The sequence below is a fragment of the Numida meleagris genome, chromosome Z (genome assembly GCF_002078875.1).
Source record: "Numida meleagris isolate 19003 breed g44 Domestic line chromosome Z, NumMel1.0, whole genome shotgun sequence".
In the NCBI taxonomy this organism is placed as follows: domain Eukaryota; kingdom Metazoa; phylum Chordata; class Aves; order Galliformes; family Numididae; genus Numida; species Numida meleagris.
The window spans coordinates 29,174,478-29,188,016 of NC_034438.1; the positions used below are offsets into that span (position 1 = coordinate 29,174,478).

The 13,539-nt window shown below is 34.2% G+C and overlaps 1 protein-coding gene across 11 annotated transcripts in view; it reads right to left on the reverse strand.

Moving 5' to 3' along the window:
* Positions 6,975–13,539, reverse strand: part of PTPRD (protein tyrosine phosphatase, receptor type D) — a 374,457-nt gene continuing 367,892 nt past the window's right edge. For all 11 annotated transcript variants that reach the window (XM_021379996.1, XM_021379991.1, XM_021379989.1 and 8 more), the window contains 2 exons: positions 13,040–13,175; positions 6,975–10,886 (listed from right to left, as the gene is read on the reverse strand). In XM_021379996.1, coding sequence (XP_021235671.1) covers positions 10,818–10,886; positions 13,040–13,175 — 205 coding nt within the window. In that variant the 3' untranslated portion in view covers positions 6,975–10,817. The remainder of the gene's footprint in view (positions 10,887–13,039; positions 13,176–13,539) is intronic.

Consider the following 13,539-nt stretch of genomic DNA (forward strand, 5'->3'; position numbering starts at 1 on the left):
CATGATTTTTCCAATGAGATAAAAACAAAGGAAACCTAATATACATGGTAGGAACCACTGTATTATGTGTATTAAATGTATATATATATATGTATATACGTATGCATATATAAAAGATGTTAGCCAAAGGTTATTTAAGAAATAAATGAGTGTTAAATAAAAGATTCCTCAGTTTGTTTCTTTACATTTGACACTAAAAAGCAGAAAATGAAATAGAGTGAAGTAAGAAACCTAGCCTCTGAAATGCTCATTTCTGCCTCAGGTTTTGTCCCAAGGATCATAGAATAGGTAAAGTTGGAAGGAAGCCTTTTAAGATTCATCCAACACCTCTTCAAACAGTGTTACCTACAACAGGTTGTCCAGGACCATGTCCAGATAGCTTTTGAAGATCTCCAAAAAAGGAGATGCCACAAGCTCTTTGGGATTATGATGTCCGTTCAGCCTCATGGTAATTAAATGTTTCCTTATGTTTAGATAGAACTTCCTGTCTTTCCATTTGTGCCTATTACCTCTTACTCTGGCACTGGGCACCACTGAAAACATCCTAGTTCCATCCTCCTTGCACCTTCTTTTCAGGTATTTATATAAATTGATAAGATCCCCTCTGAGCCTTCTCTTCTGTGGGGTGAACAGTTCCATCTTTTTCTGCTTGTCTTCAGTTGACAGATGCTCCACTCACTTCATCATCTTAGAGGTTTTGTTGGACTCTCTCCAGTATCCATGTCTCTTTAGTACTGAGGAAACCTCAAGTGGACATAGTACTGAAGGTACAGCCTCATGAGTTCTCAATAAAGGGGAAAGATCAGCTCCCCCTATCTGCTGACAATCGTTTGCCCAGCACAGTCTAGAATATCATTAGCCTTCTTAATGAAAAGGGCACACTGCTTTTTCATGTTCAACTTTGTCTATCAGAACCCTCAGATCCATCTCTGCCAAGTTGTTTTTCAGCCGGGTGGCTTCCAGCATGTACTGGTGCCAGAGGATGTTCCTCCTCAGGTGCAGAAATTTGCATTTCTTGTTGAACTTCATTAAGTTCCTGTCATATTGTTTCTCTGATCTTTCAAGGTCCCTGTGTTTGGAAGCACAACTCTCTGGGGTGTCAGACATTCTTGCCAGTTTTATATCACCAGCAGACTTGCTAAGGGAATACTCTGCCCCATCATCCAGATTATTCATGAAGATATTAAACAGAATTGAACATAGAATCAAACCTGGAATACACTGTTAATTACAGGTCTCCGGTGTGATTTCAGCAATCCTACTGGAATCAATCTGAGTAATAACTTTATCAGGGTGTAGTTGTTACTGATGTCAAGCAAGACCTTAAATAACCCTTGGGAGGAGCAAAGATTAATTGTTATGTGCCCTGACACCAGGTTTAATCTTCTACCATGAATTTTATTCTTAGAATTCCCCTTAGTTTAAAGATACAGCATATCTACACAGATTGATGCAAAGACAACTGAGTTGCTTCACTACCATCCTGGATAGACAGCAGCTTTTGCATAAGGACTGCATTAGGTCTGAGAGGAAGACAGAAATGTTATCAACACTCTGTGTCTCTAACAGTTCTGAGTATACTAACCTTTTCTGAAATTTATCCGACAACACGAGGTAGAAGATTTTCTTCTCTTTTTACACTTACGTAGACAAACTCTTAGTATACTGTAACGAATGAGCTCACTAATCAGTGCTGCCATGACTTGGGAAAAGAGAAAGGTGGAAAAAAAGCGACTCACTCCAGGATTCTCAGGAGCCATCCAGTTTACCACTGGTGATGTGTACTGTTTGCCATAGTTTGTCCTTCATTTCTCCCTGCATGATGAATCTCTGTAGCTGACTCTTTAAAATTTGTTCTGAACATATACCTACACTCATTGCTGGACCCAGTTAGACAAAAGAACAGGGTGAGAAATCTGTGCGAATTCTGGTTTGAGTTACAGTTGCTCTTTTTGTGCACTGGATGCATCAGCATGTAGAAGTCTGTAGTCCATGTGAAAGCTTTATTCAAGATTAGCTGATGTTTGAGTTAAAGCATGGGAAAAACTTAAACATTGACTTAAAATATTGGGTATGCAGGTCATTATATGGAAATATATAGATCATTATTGCACAGTTTGTGGACAGAATATAGAAATTATATTTCAGTGTTCCATAGAAGGAAGCTCTCTGGGAAGAGGAACAATTATGGACAGTGAGAGAGAAAGAAATAAAAATAAAGAAGTTGAGATGCATCCCTTCAGAATTCTATAATGAGAGAAGTATCACATTTTTGAGGTCTTTCAGCTCTGCCATGGAGGATAGATATTCCACATAGTTAAGTCATATTTTTTATTTCCTTGAGTCAAACCCTCCTGTCTAAAGGGAAAATTTCAGTGATTCATCAGCCTCTGTAGATCACATATAGTCTGAGAAACACTCAGCTTATTTTTCATGGGAAATGTAATCAATATGAAGGAGGAAGGCAGGCAGATTTATTTGCAAATTTTTTGCCTGCATGAACATTTAGTTACTTTTAATTTTGTAAGTATTTTTTGAACCTGTTACTTGTTGATCTTGAATTTATATTGTTTGATTCTCTTTCATCTATGTAATTCTAATTTTGTGCTATTTTATAATGAATGATGTAGATGTGTGCTTATAGGCAAGTAAATTTCTTGCCTGTCAAAATAGCCATCTAACATAGATATTAATCTCTCTCTTACAGACAACAAAAAGAAGGCAAAGTAAGAATATAAACCATACTAGAATAACATAAGCCACTGTAGATATCATCAACAGAGTTTATTTCATACATTTTTCTGTCTTCTTTTGAAAAAAAATCCAAGTATGTAATTAAATATTTGAACTCTATGATAATTCTGTAGGCATATATAATTATAATTTGCCAGAATAAGACGTAACTATTTACATTTCCTTTGATAAAATTCTTCCAAAAAGCTGAAACAGAAAAGCAAATATATAACTTTAGCTTCGGCAATATTTTGTTTAGAAGAACAACCCATATATTGTTAGCATATAATTAGCCTTTTAGACATTTCACAATTTACTCCTAGCAATTATGAGATTAAAGTCATCACATAAACGATTCTTGTTTTTTAATCAAACAAAAGATTATGGCCAGCTCTGTCTCCTGATGACACTGGGGAAACAGGCCAATGCTGGTGGTATTTCACAAGAGAAGCATGTGTAAGAGCAAGGTTTTAATGAAAGCTCCAGTGGTCTCACTCGTGAGGTTTATTTGGAGGCTTGTACATGGTCTATATAGGGTAGAGAAAATAACCTTTGTCAAAAAATGCTGATTGTGTTAATTAATTTGTTGCATTGCTTCTCTAGCCCTCAGACCTTATTATCTTGGGTTTCTAGACAGTAACATTCTGTTTTCCATTTCATAACTTCCAGACTTGACAACTATAATCAACATTATTCTCCTTCACAGAGAGTGCAGGAAAAACAAATACTCCTTATTGGTATTCATTTTCAGTAGATACAACACTATCTTTTACCAGAACAAAACTAAAAGGGGTAAAAAAAAAAAAAAAAAAGAAAAAACCCACTAAAAACCTACCTAATCCACAAACATTAACAACTACCACTTGGAAATAGTCAATTAGCAAGTGAAGTGTGAAGTGTGAAGTGTGGACTGTTGGGACAATGTTGATAAATTTGACAAACATTTTACTTGTATGGAGCAGATTTAGAGTTTTACAGTTGTCACTGAGACTGTTTTGCCAAATCTGTGCTCCATAGATTATTGGGTATGTAACATTAGTCTCTGATTTTTGCAGCTTTTTTTGTGCTTACTTTGAAGTATGGTAGTATCTCAAGAAGACGACTTGTAGTGATGGCTAGATGGTTTGGCTTCTGAGCCAGAAATGACACTAATCTAGCTCATGAACTCAGAAATACTACCTACGTGTTTGTCTCCATCCAGCCTTTACATTATATTTTGTTTTCTTTTGCTGTCTATGTGGGAACTTGTGTGTTTGTAAAGTGCCAACCATGGCTGAACACCATTTACATCCTTTAAATAGTTTATATTCATTTACATCTTTTAAATAGTATTAGACTTTGAGACCAAACTGGATTATCGAAGACCAGAAGTACAGCAATCTTCATATATTTGTGAATAATTTCTTTCAGTGGAGAAAATGTAACTTTTTGTTCTCTTCTCTCCATGGATGAGAACAGAGATATTTCTAGGCTGTTTTAACTTCAAAGATTTGGATTCTAGATCCAATAATACATTTGAATATATAATGAACTACTGTTGTTGGCAAATAAAGGTTGTTTGCTTTTTCCTTCTATAATAATAAAGACTATTGCTGACAGAAGCAAGCTGAATGCAGTTTGGGTTCAAAGCACCCTATTTATAGTATAGATGCAAAATGATCTCTATTCATTACAATATCTCATTTGCAGGTTATCATTGTACTCTTTGAAAGCTATACAGCAGATGTTTCCTCCCATCTTGACTCATTACATTAGTGATAGAAAAATATTCTGCATTCTACTATGGTAGAATCATAGGTGGAGTTGGAAGACAGAACAAGCTTGCTTAAAACACACAGGATAGTGTAAAGAGACAGTACAATTACTTGAATGTCAGTATAACTACATTATTCAAATGCTTCATGTTTTGAGTAAAATAACATTCCAAATACTTCCAGTCAATAGCACAGCATTAGTATTTCTTCCCTGAAAATGAAATAAGTGAAATGAAGAAAAATAAAATATAATACAAAATACAAAATAGAATAAAAATTGACACATTTTAAAGACACTCTTTAAGTGTAGATAAATCTTATACCCTATCAGACTTTCACTTACTCATGTACAGTGACAGAATAAAAAAAGTACCATTAATTCACACCTGTGAAACTGCTTTTAAAGATATCCTTTGGCAGTGCAAGTAATACTGATACAATTTGATAGTATTTTTTTACCAGTTTGATCCCATGCTATTATCAAAGTTTGATTGTCTGAAATGCTAAATTTTAGAGTATCAAAATGCAAAGTTATTTCAGAGGATTATACAATATCTTGCACAGGTTATATAGATATACATATAGACATAGATGACATAGACAATGGCAATATAGATGATACAGATACAGATATTGATATAGATGATATTGATACAGATTTAGATATTAATTTTTAATGAAGAAGGATTCCATTATCACTGGTAGGCTGGGTTACACATCAGCAAATTTGCTTTAAAAAAACCAAAGAACAAAAAACCAAGACACAAATATTTCAGAGTAGTAATTAAAGATCATCCTGCTTATAAAGTTGGGGAAAAGGCTCATATTCGCATTTGAAGCAAAAAGGACCCAGTGATTTCTATGAACTTTTCTGTCACTTTCTTAACAAGTGATGGTTGCATACTTTTAGTTTCAATGACTACTAATATTTTACATTACACTGCATATGTGTTTATCAGTAGTTCACTTTTATCTTAATTTCACACTTAATGGGAGAAATAGTGGGAAAAGAAGTACAAACTTCAGATGGAAATTTTCTCTTGCTCTGTAATCAGGACTGATTGTCAGTCAGATACTCAGTTCATCATTTTATTTTTATTTTCACCATCATCATGGTGAAGAAAAAGCACCACAGATTATGAGAAATTGGGAATTTGTTTCATTAGTTTGCATGATATGCAAATATTACTATGTTCAAAAATCTGCACCTATTGTTTTGCTTTAATAGGGGGATGATTTCACATCTCAACAGCTTTTCTTAACTTTAATGATTCAAAGATGTCTGTCACAAAAATATTTTTTGTGTGAAGAAAGCATGAACTGGAACTTGTCTTGTTAAAATCTATTAACTTAAAATGTACCAATCCATAAACACTCAAATCTTTTTGTCAATATTCATTTTTCATTTTGTTTTTGTCCATACTGGATGCACAGAATACAAAAATCCAAAGAAGTCAATGCTGATGTTAAAGGGAACCGTCTAAAGCCAGCCAGTTAATAAACCTTGTATATCACAACTTTTAACCACCTTGCATTGGTCACATAAAATACGTTCAAGCTGAAGGTAGCCTGCGAAGTATCTGTGAAGTCCACAGAAGTCAGTGGAAAAAGATCTTGTTAAACTTTTTTGCTTTTATGCTAATATTACCTTCTTAAAGTGGAAATTAGGCTAAGAACAATGCAAGATATTAGAAGACAGTGTAACAACGTCTTTGCACATCTTTCTTGAATAGAGAATTCTTTATTGACAATTGACATTCTTTATTAACATGTATTTCATAAGAATGGCTAGTAGGCTGTGTTTCGTTAGTAACAAAACAATCTCAGGGATAGAGCCCTCTTTCAAAGCAAGCAAACAGAGTAAGACTCCTTTCTATTTCCTTGACTAGATTTCCATGCCATGCCACTTGTAGCCTGCTTCAAAATACATAACTTGTTAATCTAAAACTTTTTCATAGTTTTTGAAAACATTTTAAACACTGTAGTGTCACAAACTGACGTTTTTACTTGTAGGCAACATCAGAACATGCAGTACAGAGAGAAAATGAATTAAATATCCATCATGACTGCTTGCCACTATTTCCAGAAGTGTACTTTGACTTTGGATTGACTGCAGAACCTGCCAAATTCTGAAAAATTGTCTACAAATATGGGGTATTTTACTTCTTTGACTTGAACTATGAGTAGACAATAGTCTATTTTCTCAATGTAATGACACATTTCTAAAGCACATACAGGAATACCTTAGGTATGTAAAGTGAGATAATTACACTGAAATTCATATGCCAAAGAAAGATTTTGTGTACATTGGCTCAAAATTTGCTGCTGAAGACAATACATTTGCTAATGTAGGAATGTACTCTCCACTGTCTAGCTAGTAGCTATGATTAATGACTACTCTGTAGTTCCAATTAAACTTCTTTATCACAAAGGGTGACCAAATAAGTTTTGATTTCAAAAGTACTGCTTAAGAAAGAAGACCAGGGCTGCATAACACTGACATTTTATTAGAATTCATTTGTAACAAATGGAACTTGTGTCAGCAAAGAACTGATTTTCATACAGACTTTCTTTCGCCACCAATGTAACGAAGTAAGAAAATAAAAAGCACGCCTTTCATTCTGTAAAACATTTACGTGTACTACTAATTAGAGGTAATTGTATCTTTTTAACAAGCCATTTTACAAGGTAATTTTTTTTAAAATTTTTTAGTTTATGCATCCAAAACAAGAGCAAAGAACACATTTTTTTTTTAAATTATCTTTGTAAAGACACTCCAAGCTTGAATGGCAAAGCCACGTTAACAGATGGTTATGATGAGACCTGTAGCCTTCTGATATCTGTGAAGTATCAGGGCACCAAAAAAACTAAAATGAAAACCAACCAACCAAACAAAAAGAAATGAAGAAAAAAAAAAAAAGGAAAACAGAAAAATGAAAGGAAAACCAGGAAAGAATAAAAGGAAAAAAATGTAATTGCATTTCCTTGTCACTGCTAGCATTTGTTTTTCCTTTTTACATGTTCTGTGTCATTTAAATTTAACACCAATGGGTTTTATAAGCGGTTTTTTATAGATGGGTTCAAGTAATAACACTGTTGAGTGTAGAATCAATAGGGCAGTGCATAGTACAAAGGTATAGAAAGTGCAAATCTCCCTAGAGGGCCCCTCCCTTTCCCCAGCTTTCCTCTCCAATTTCTAACAACTCAAGCCCGTTTAAAAAAAGAGCTAAATTAAACTTATGTATAAATCCTTTTCATACCTTTTTTTTTTTTTTTTTCTGCATTGCAACTTATCACAAAATAAGAAATAACTACACATACAAACATAAATAGCACCATACTGGTTATGCTGATGAAGCCAATTCTAAGCTTGGAAATGTTTGATGCACGTAGGCAAAGATGCTCACAGTTTAAATTAACTGCAGAATGCCAATATATAAGATTATATAAAGCGGAATGCACATCAATGATTCTAAAAGTTATCTTAAGAATACAAAAACTTAAAAAAAAAAAATAAAATCTAGTTGTACAATTATTTCCCTTACATTTTTTTTAAAGTTCTGATCTATTTAGAGCTCTAATGTGCAAGGATATTCCCTAGATTACGCTTCCGAAATTATGTTTTTTATTATTATTTTTATGTTTTTCTGATCTAATCCAAAATACATGACAATACCACATAAACTGGCACTTCAATAATTAGTTAAAAGTACAAATAAAGAAAGAAGAGAAAGAAACATAGTGCACATTCTTCTCTGGTTCAGATGTAAGTTACAGAGTCTCATCCTGAGGTAGCCTTCTATATAATTCTGTTTCATATATATATGTGTGTGTGTGTTTGTGTGTCTGTGTATCTGTGTATGTGTTTACTTACAAAAGTGCTCAAATATAATGCTTGCTAGATTTTAGTCTTCCATATTTTTCCTTCCACTAGTAGTGGGAAATGTGGAATAAGAAAAGTTGAGGTCACAAGCCATATCAATGCTCCTATCTGAAACTCCACAGAAATCCTTTGATACACATGTACTGATGACAGCACAAGACACAACAGAAACCAAGGTCAATGTAAATGGCATCGTATTAAGAATGTTAAGAAGTACTTTCTGCTACTTAAAGAATTTTCTTTGTTCTATGGAAGAAAATGCAGCACCATTCTCACATTCTTCTAGCTTAATCTTGTTAGCCTTAATGAAAGCAATGGTTTGACCTTAGCAATCTATTGACACAATGGAATGAGTAGGAGATGTAGGGGCCAACTAAGTCAAAATGAAAATATGGATGCGTTAGCACTGCTAATGTTGACAGCTGCTAGGGTACTGCTGCATCTCTGTAATTATAACACTATGATTAGTGACATGATGAGTCAACCAGAAACAGGTATTTAAGTAGTGGACTGGTCATCTGTTGCAAATATGAAAATATACAGGGTCTTGAATACCTACATGGTTTGGGTTCTCATTTATTATAAACCATACTTGAATAGAAACTGGGAATGCATATTATTCAAAATTGTCTGATACATGTATTAAAATGTTTGAAAAGAATAACATATATATGAATAAACGGAACTAAACACAAATGAAGGCTAACTTAAGTAAATGCTATTCAAAATAGGCATCAAATATAAGGCACTATAAATGTAAAATTAAAATAAAAACCAGCATCCCCAAACAACACTGAATGCCACAAAACTTTTGATTTCACAGAGCAATGTGTGTTTGGCTTTGCCCTGTTACATACAATAAATGTAAATGATATAGCGCACACTATAGACATTATTATTGAATACAATTTTAAAACATCTTAATACCTAGTATATTACAACATTCTCCCCTCCTAAAGGGATATGCACTGATCTTTTCCACATGCACACCTCCTAACATTTAATAATATGATTTCTTATTGCACTATAGTGTTACGAATATTGAACTTCACTGGAAGTCTAAACCACATACTCTGTGTGCGTGTGTGCATAAGTATGCTTGTGTGTGCATGTGTGTATATCTGTGATCTCTATGTGTGCAAGTGGCAGTGTGGAGAAAAATACTGTTTGGGATAGAGATGATGTTCAAATATCAATGATGTGCATTCCTCACTTCCCCTAGAAAAAGAAGTTTATGGACCTTAGAAATGCAGAGGTGACTAAATACTGGTATAATGTAATTGCAGTATGCTGAAGACTTTTCAAATGCTTTGATAATCCAGGTCGTGGAAGAACTGATGTGTGTGTGTGTGTGTGTGTGTGTGCGTGTGTGTATCTACCTGTCTGTATCTCTGTAACTACAGAGAGCTAGATAAGGATTGACAGTAATACGTACATATAATTATATATATATAGAAAGAGAGGGTGTGGGTGTGCATGTGCATGTGTATGCGTGAGTGTGTGCGTGTGTGGTAGCAGCATCTTTATACTTTGCGCCTCCCTGTTGATTCCAAAAGAAACCAAAAAGTCCCATTTTGATTTAACTGATTACAATTAGTATTTTCTTAAAGAAAACTAAAAGAAACAAAAGTGTAAAATAATGTCTAACAAGACTGTGGTACTGTAGATAAATATAGAACTGCACAAAAATGTGCAAATTTTCAAATTATTTACCATTCTACAGCACAATATTACAGATAAGAGTTCTACAGCTTAAAGAAAATTACAATTCTGAAACAAAAAAAAAAGAACAGTTATGCAACCTTTTCTTTAATTCACTTAATCGTATGATAAACTCTTGTTAAAAAAAGGAAAAAGTTTACACAGTTAAAAATGAAGCACAGGTCAGCAGTATCTTTACAATACTAAAAAACTAAATCAAGGACTTTCTTTTTAAACATCCTCACATTTTCCCTAAAGTGTTATCATGAGCAATATGATGGGAAGGGGTACTGTTGAAGTAAAGAGTCTGCTTTGTCTTGAAGCCAGGACCTGACCTTTCAACAAGCATGTTCCGCTGAATTGCAGTTGTCTCAAAATTCCTCTTTGCAAAAGGCATGCAGGCCTGAACAAGATGGTTGCTCTTTCCAACAGTTTCCTCTTCCCTTTGACTTCAAACAATGTTGAACCCTTGAGGTATCTGTAAATGAGATCCTTCAGACGCCTCAGTGGTCAGAATTCTTTTATTATGGTTAGGTTATTAAACTGTGAATTCTTGGTCCACATGGAATTGTTGGGTCTGTTTTGTTTTTAAATATCCCCAAAATTTTTTTTTTTAATTTATTTTATATATCCCCAATAATCGCTCCATAGCTAAGAGCTAAGAAGTACTTCTAAAGCACATCGTATGGCTCAGAAGCGGCTCTCTGGATCTTGAAGGGCCTGCAATAAAAATCCAGGATGGGTTTTTATGTTGCATAGTGATCAAAGCTGCCCAGATATTCCAGTGCGGCTCGATAGCAGAATTGATATTGATCCTGCAGATAGACAGAAAACGAAAGCATCAAAAAGCCATCAGGTTGGTTGGTCTCTATTTTCTTTCAACTAAGAATAAACACTTTGTGGTTATAGATGAATATACTGCAGAAGCATCTGCACTTCAGCAATATTCTCTAGATAGCATCCACAGAAGAGCAGTTTGAGTTACAACAGATGAAGATAGACACTCATTTAACACAATAACATCTTCTACAAAATGTGTCTTCTTTTTGAGCAGAGACAGTATAGTCATTTATTCAGAACTACTAAACTGAATTAATATAATCATAAAACTTTCTTCTTAGGGGAACATGCTAAGATGTCTTTTTCCATTTATTTGAAAATAAGTAGGAAAACAGCCATTCCACTCCATAGCAAATTCATCATGCTAAATGACAAAATTTACCACAGCTTTAATATGGAACGGAACACAGAAAACTGCCAAGTTAAAAGACAGATTAGGAAGCAAAGAAAACCTTTCAGCAATACAAGCTTTGATGAGGGTATGAAGATTCCTTACCCTGTGGCAAGAACAGGGAATATGAGAGGTATATGTAGCTAAACACCTTATTAACATGAAACACATTGCATTTCAACCTGTACCTGGAAGCAGAGAAAGTTCAATGGGGTGTACAATTTGATTAAATCTCTAGTGAATCCAATATCCTTCTGACATATCTGATAGTTCTACATGCTCACCCTACATGGGCTGTACTTGTTAATATCACAATTAAAATTCTTTTTGTGACCAGGAAATTGGTTAGATATTTGATTCCATTTAGTGATGTGATCCTTTCTGCTGTGTGTTGGAACTATTGCAGAATACATCAGATGTTCTCCTAAATTTTAAGTAAATGTGTGGAGTACAGGTGCCTTGTTGACTAAAGATTAGATTTATTGGCACTTTATAATACTGAATGAGAGATTTGTCTTCCACAGAATCCTAAAATTTATGAGTACTTAGCACCTATTTTCAGCAGAGGGGTTGAAGGGTGGAATACAGAAAACAACATCAAAGCAGGAGGGAGAATATATACAGCCCAATTCTGCACTTGTCAAGTTGGCTCAAAGAAGCACAGCTTTTCAGTATAGTATAGTTATTTCTTGGAACTAAAATGACAGAAAAGTGTTATTTTTCCTTTTGCTTATTCAGAATAATAGTAGTAAAGGAAAGTAAATTGAATTAACAAATCAGTTTGGTAACAATGATACACTTGACTGACAAGACTAAAGATAAATATATGTGTTCTCATATATGTACTCCTGAAGTTTCTTCTTAAAAATAATAAAACCCAGCTTTGGCTGAAGAAATGTAATTTTTTTAATGCAAAATGGAAAATTCTGGGGAATCATCTAAAATTTTATTTAAAGTAATTTAAAAGTTAATGTCAATGAAATTCTACCAAATAAATGTATGACATAAAATACTTTCCTTCTCTTTGCCTTTTGCTTAGTAGTCTATTGACTACAGCTTAGCTCAAGTCTCCTGCTCAAAAATTTAAGTAGAAATATAGCACATGCTGAAAGTTTAAATATTCATTATGACATGACACAGCTACAATTATATGCATCCAGGCATAGAAAATCAGTTGATGCTGCATGTCCTTCTTCGTATTTCTGTATAGCATTATTGCTAGTATGGAAACTATCTACACTGTAGTTTTCCTGATGCTCATTTGACCATCATGATTTCGAGGCCAGACAGTCAATTGCTTGATGATCTAAAGTCAACTATGAAAATAATACAGCCTCATTCCAAAGCCTTTTGCTCTTGCAACATAAAAATTTCAGTGGATCAAGCTGTATAAAAAATTTTCTTCCTTCTTTATCACCTCACATTCATTCCAGAGAGGAAAGGTTCAAATGAAAATGGACACTAGTTCTAGGAAAATGTTTTTCTTGAACTATGATCATTTAGACTCCATTACTGAAATTATTCTTTTGTTCCCCATCCAGCAGTGTTTAACGTCATAACAGGAAATAGTCCTTGCAATACCTCCATAGCAGATTTTGCATTGTATTCATAGAGTTACTATATGACTTAAGACATAAATGAACCAAATTTTGTACACTTTCCCTCTGTGAATTTTTGGGGCTATAAAAATATCCAACCTATTCCATCAACATTTTATACAGAAATTGTTTTCCTTACCTCTGTCTGTACCATGGCTGGCCGCTGTGTCCTTAACATTTTGACAGTCTGGAAGATATCTACAACACCTTCGTATCTCATTCTTTCTAACACAATGCTCAGAGTTATGAATACTCCAGTCCTTCCAACACCCGCACTGTTGCAATAATAGAAGAAAAATGATGGGACAAAATGAATGTTAATTGACAGTTAATGCTGAAAGAATTGGCTGACAAATTATCTGTGGATACAACACACCATATGTGTACTGATCTCTATAGAGGGAAAAGGCTCACTAAGCAAAATTCCACAGTGAACTACCACCTAGGACTTAGAACAACAATTGCTTTCAAGAAAGCGTCACATGCTACTAAGTACTTCCTGACTTTCCAGTCTTCATTGCAAAGTGACGTAGTTTGTTAATCCAGATATACAGTAATCACTGCATGATGAAGTAAAATGAGAGCATTTGTTGTCAACGACCTATACTGGAAATAAAAGAAAAAGATAATTACGTATTT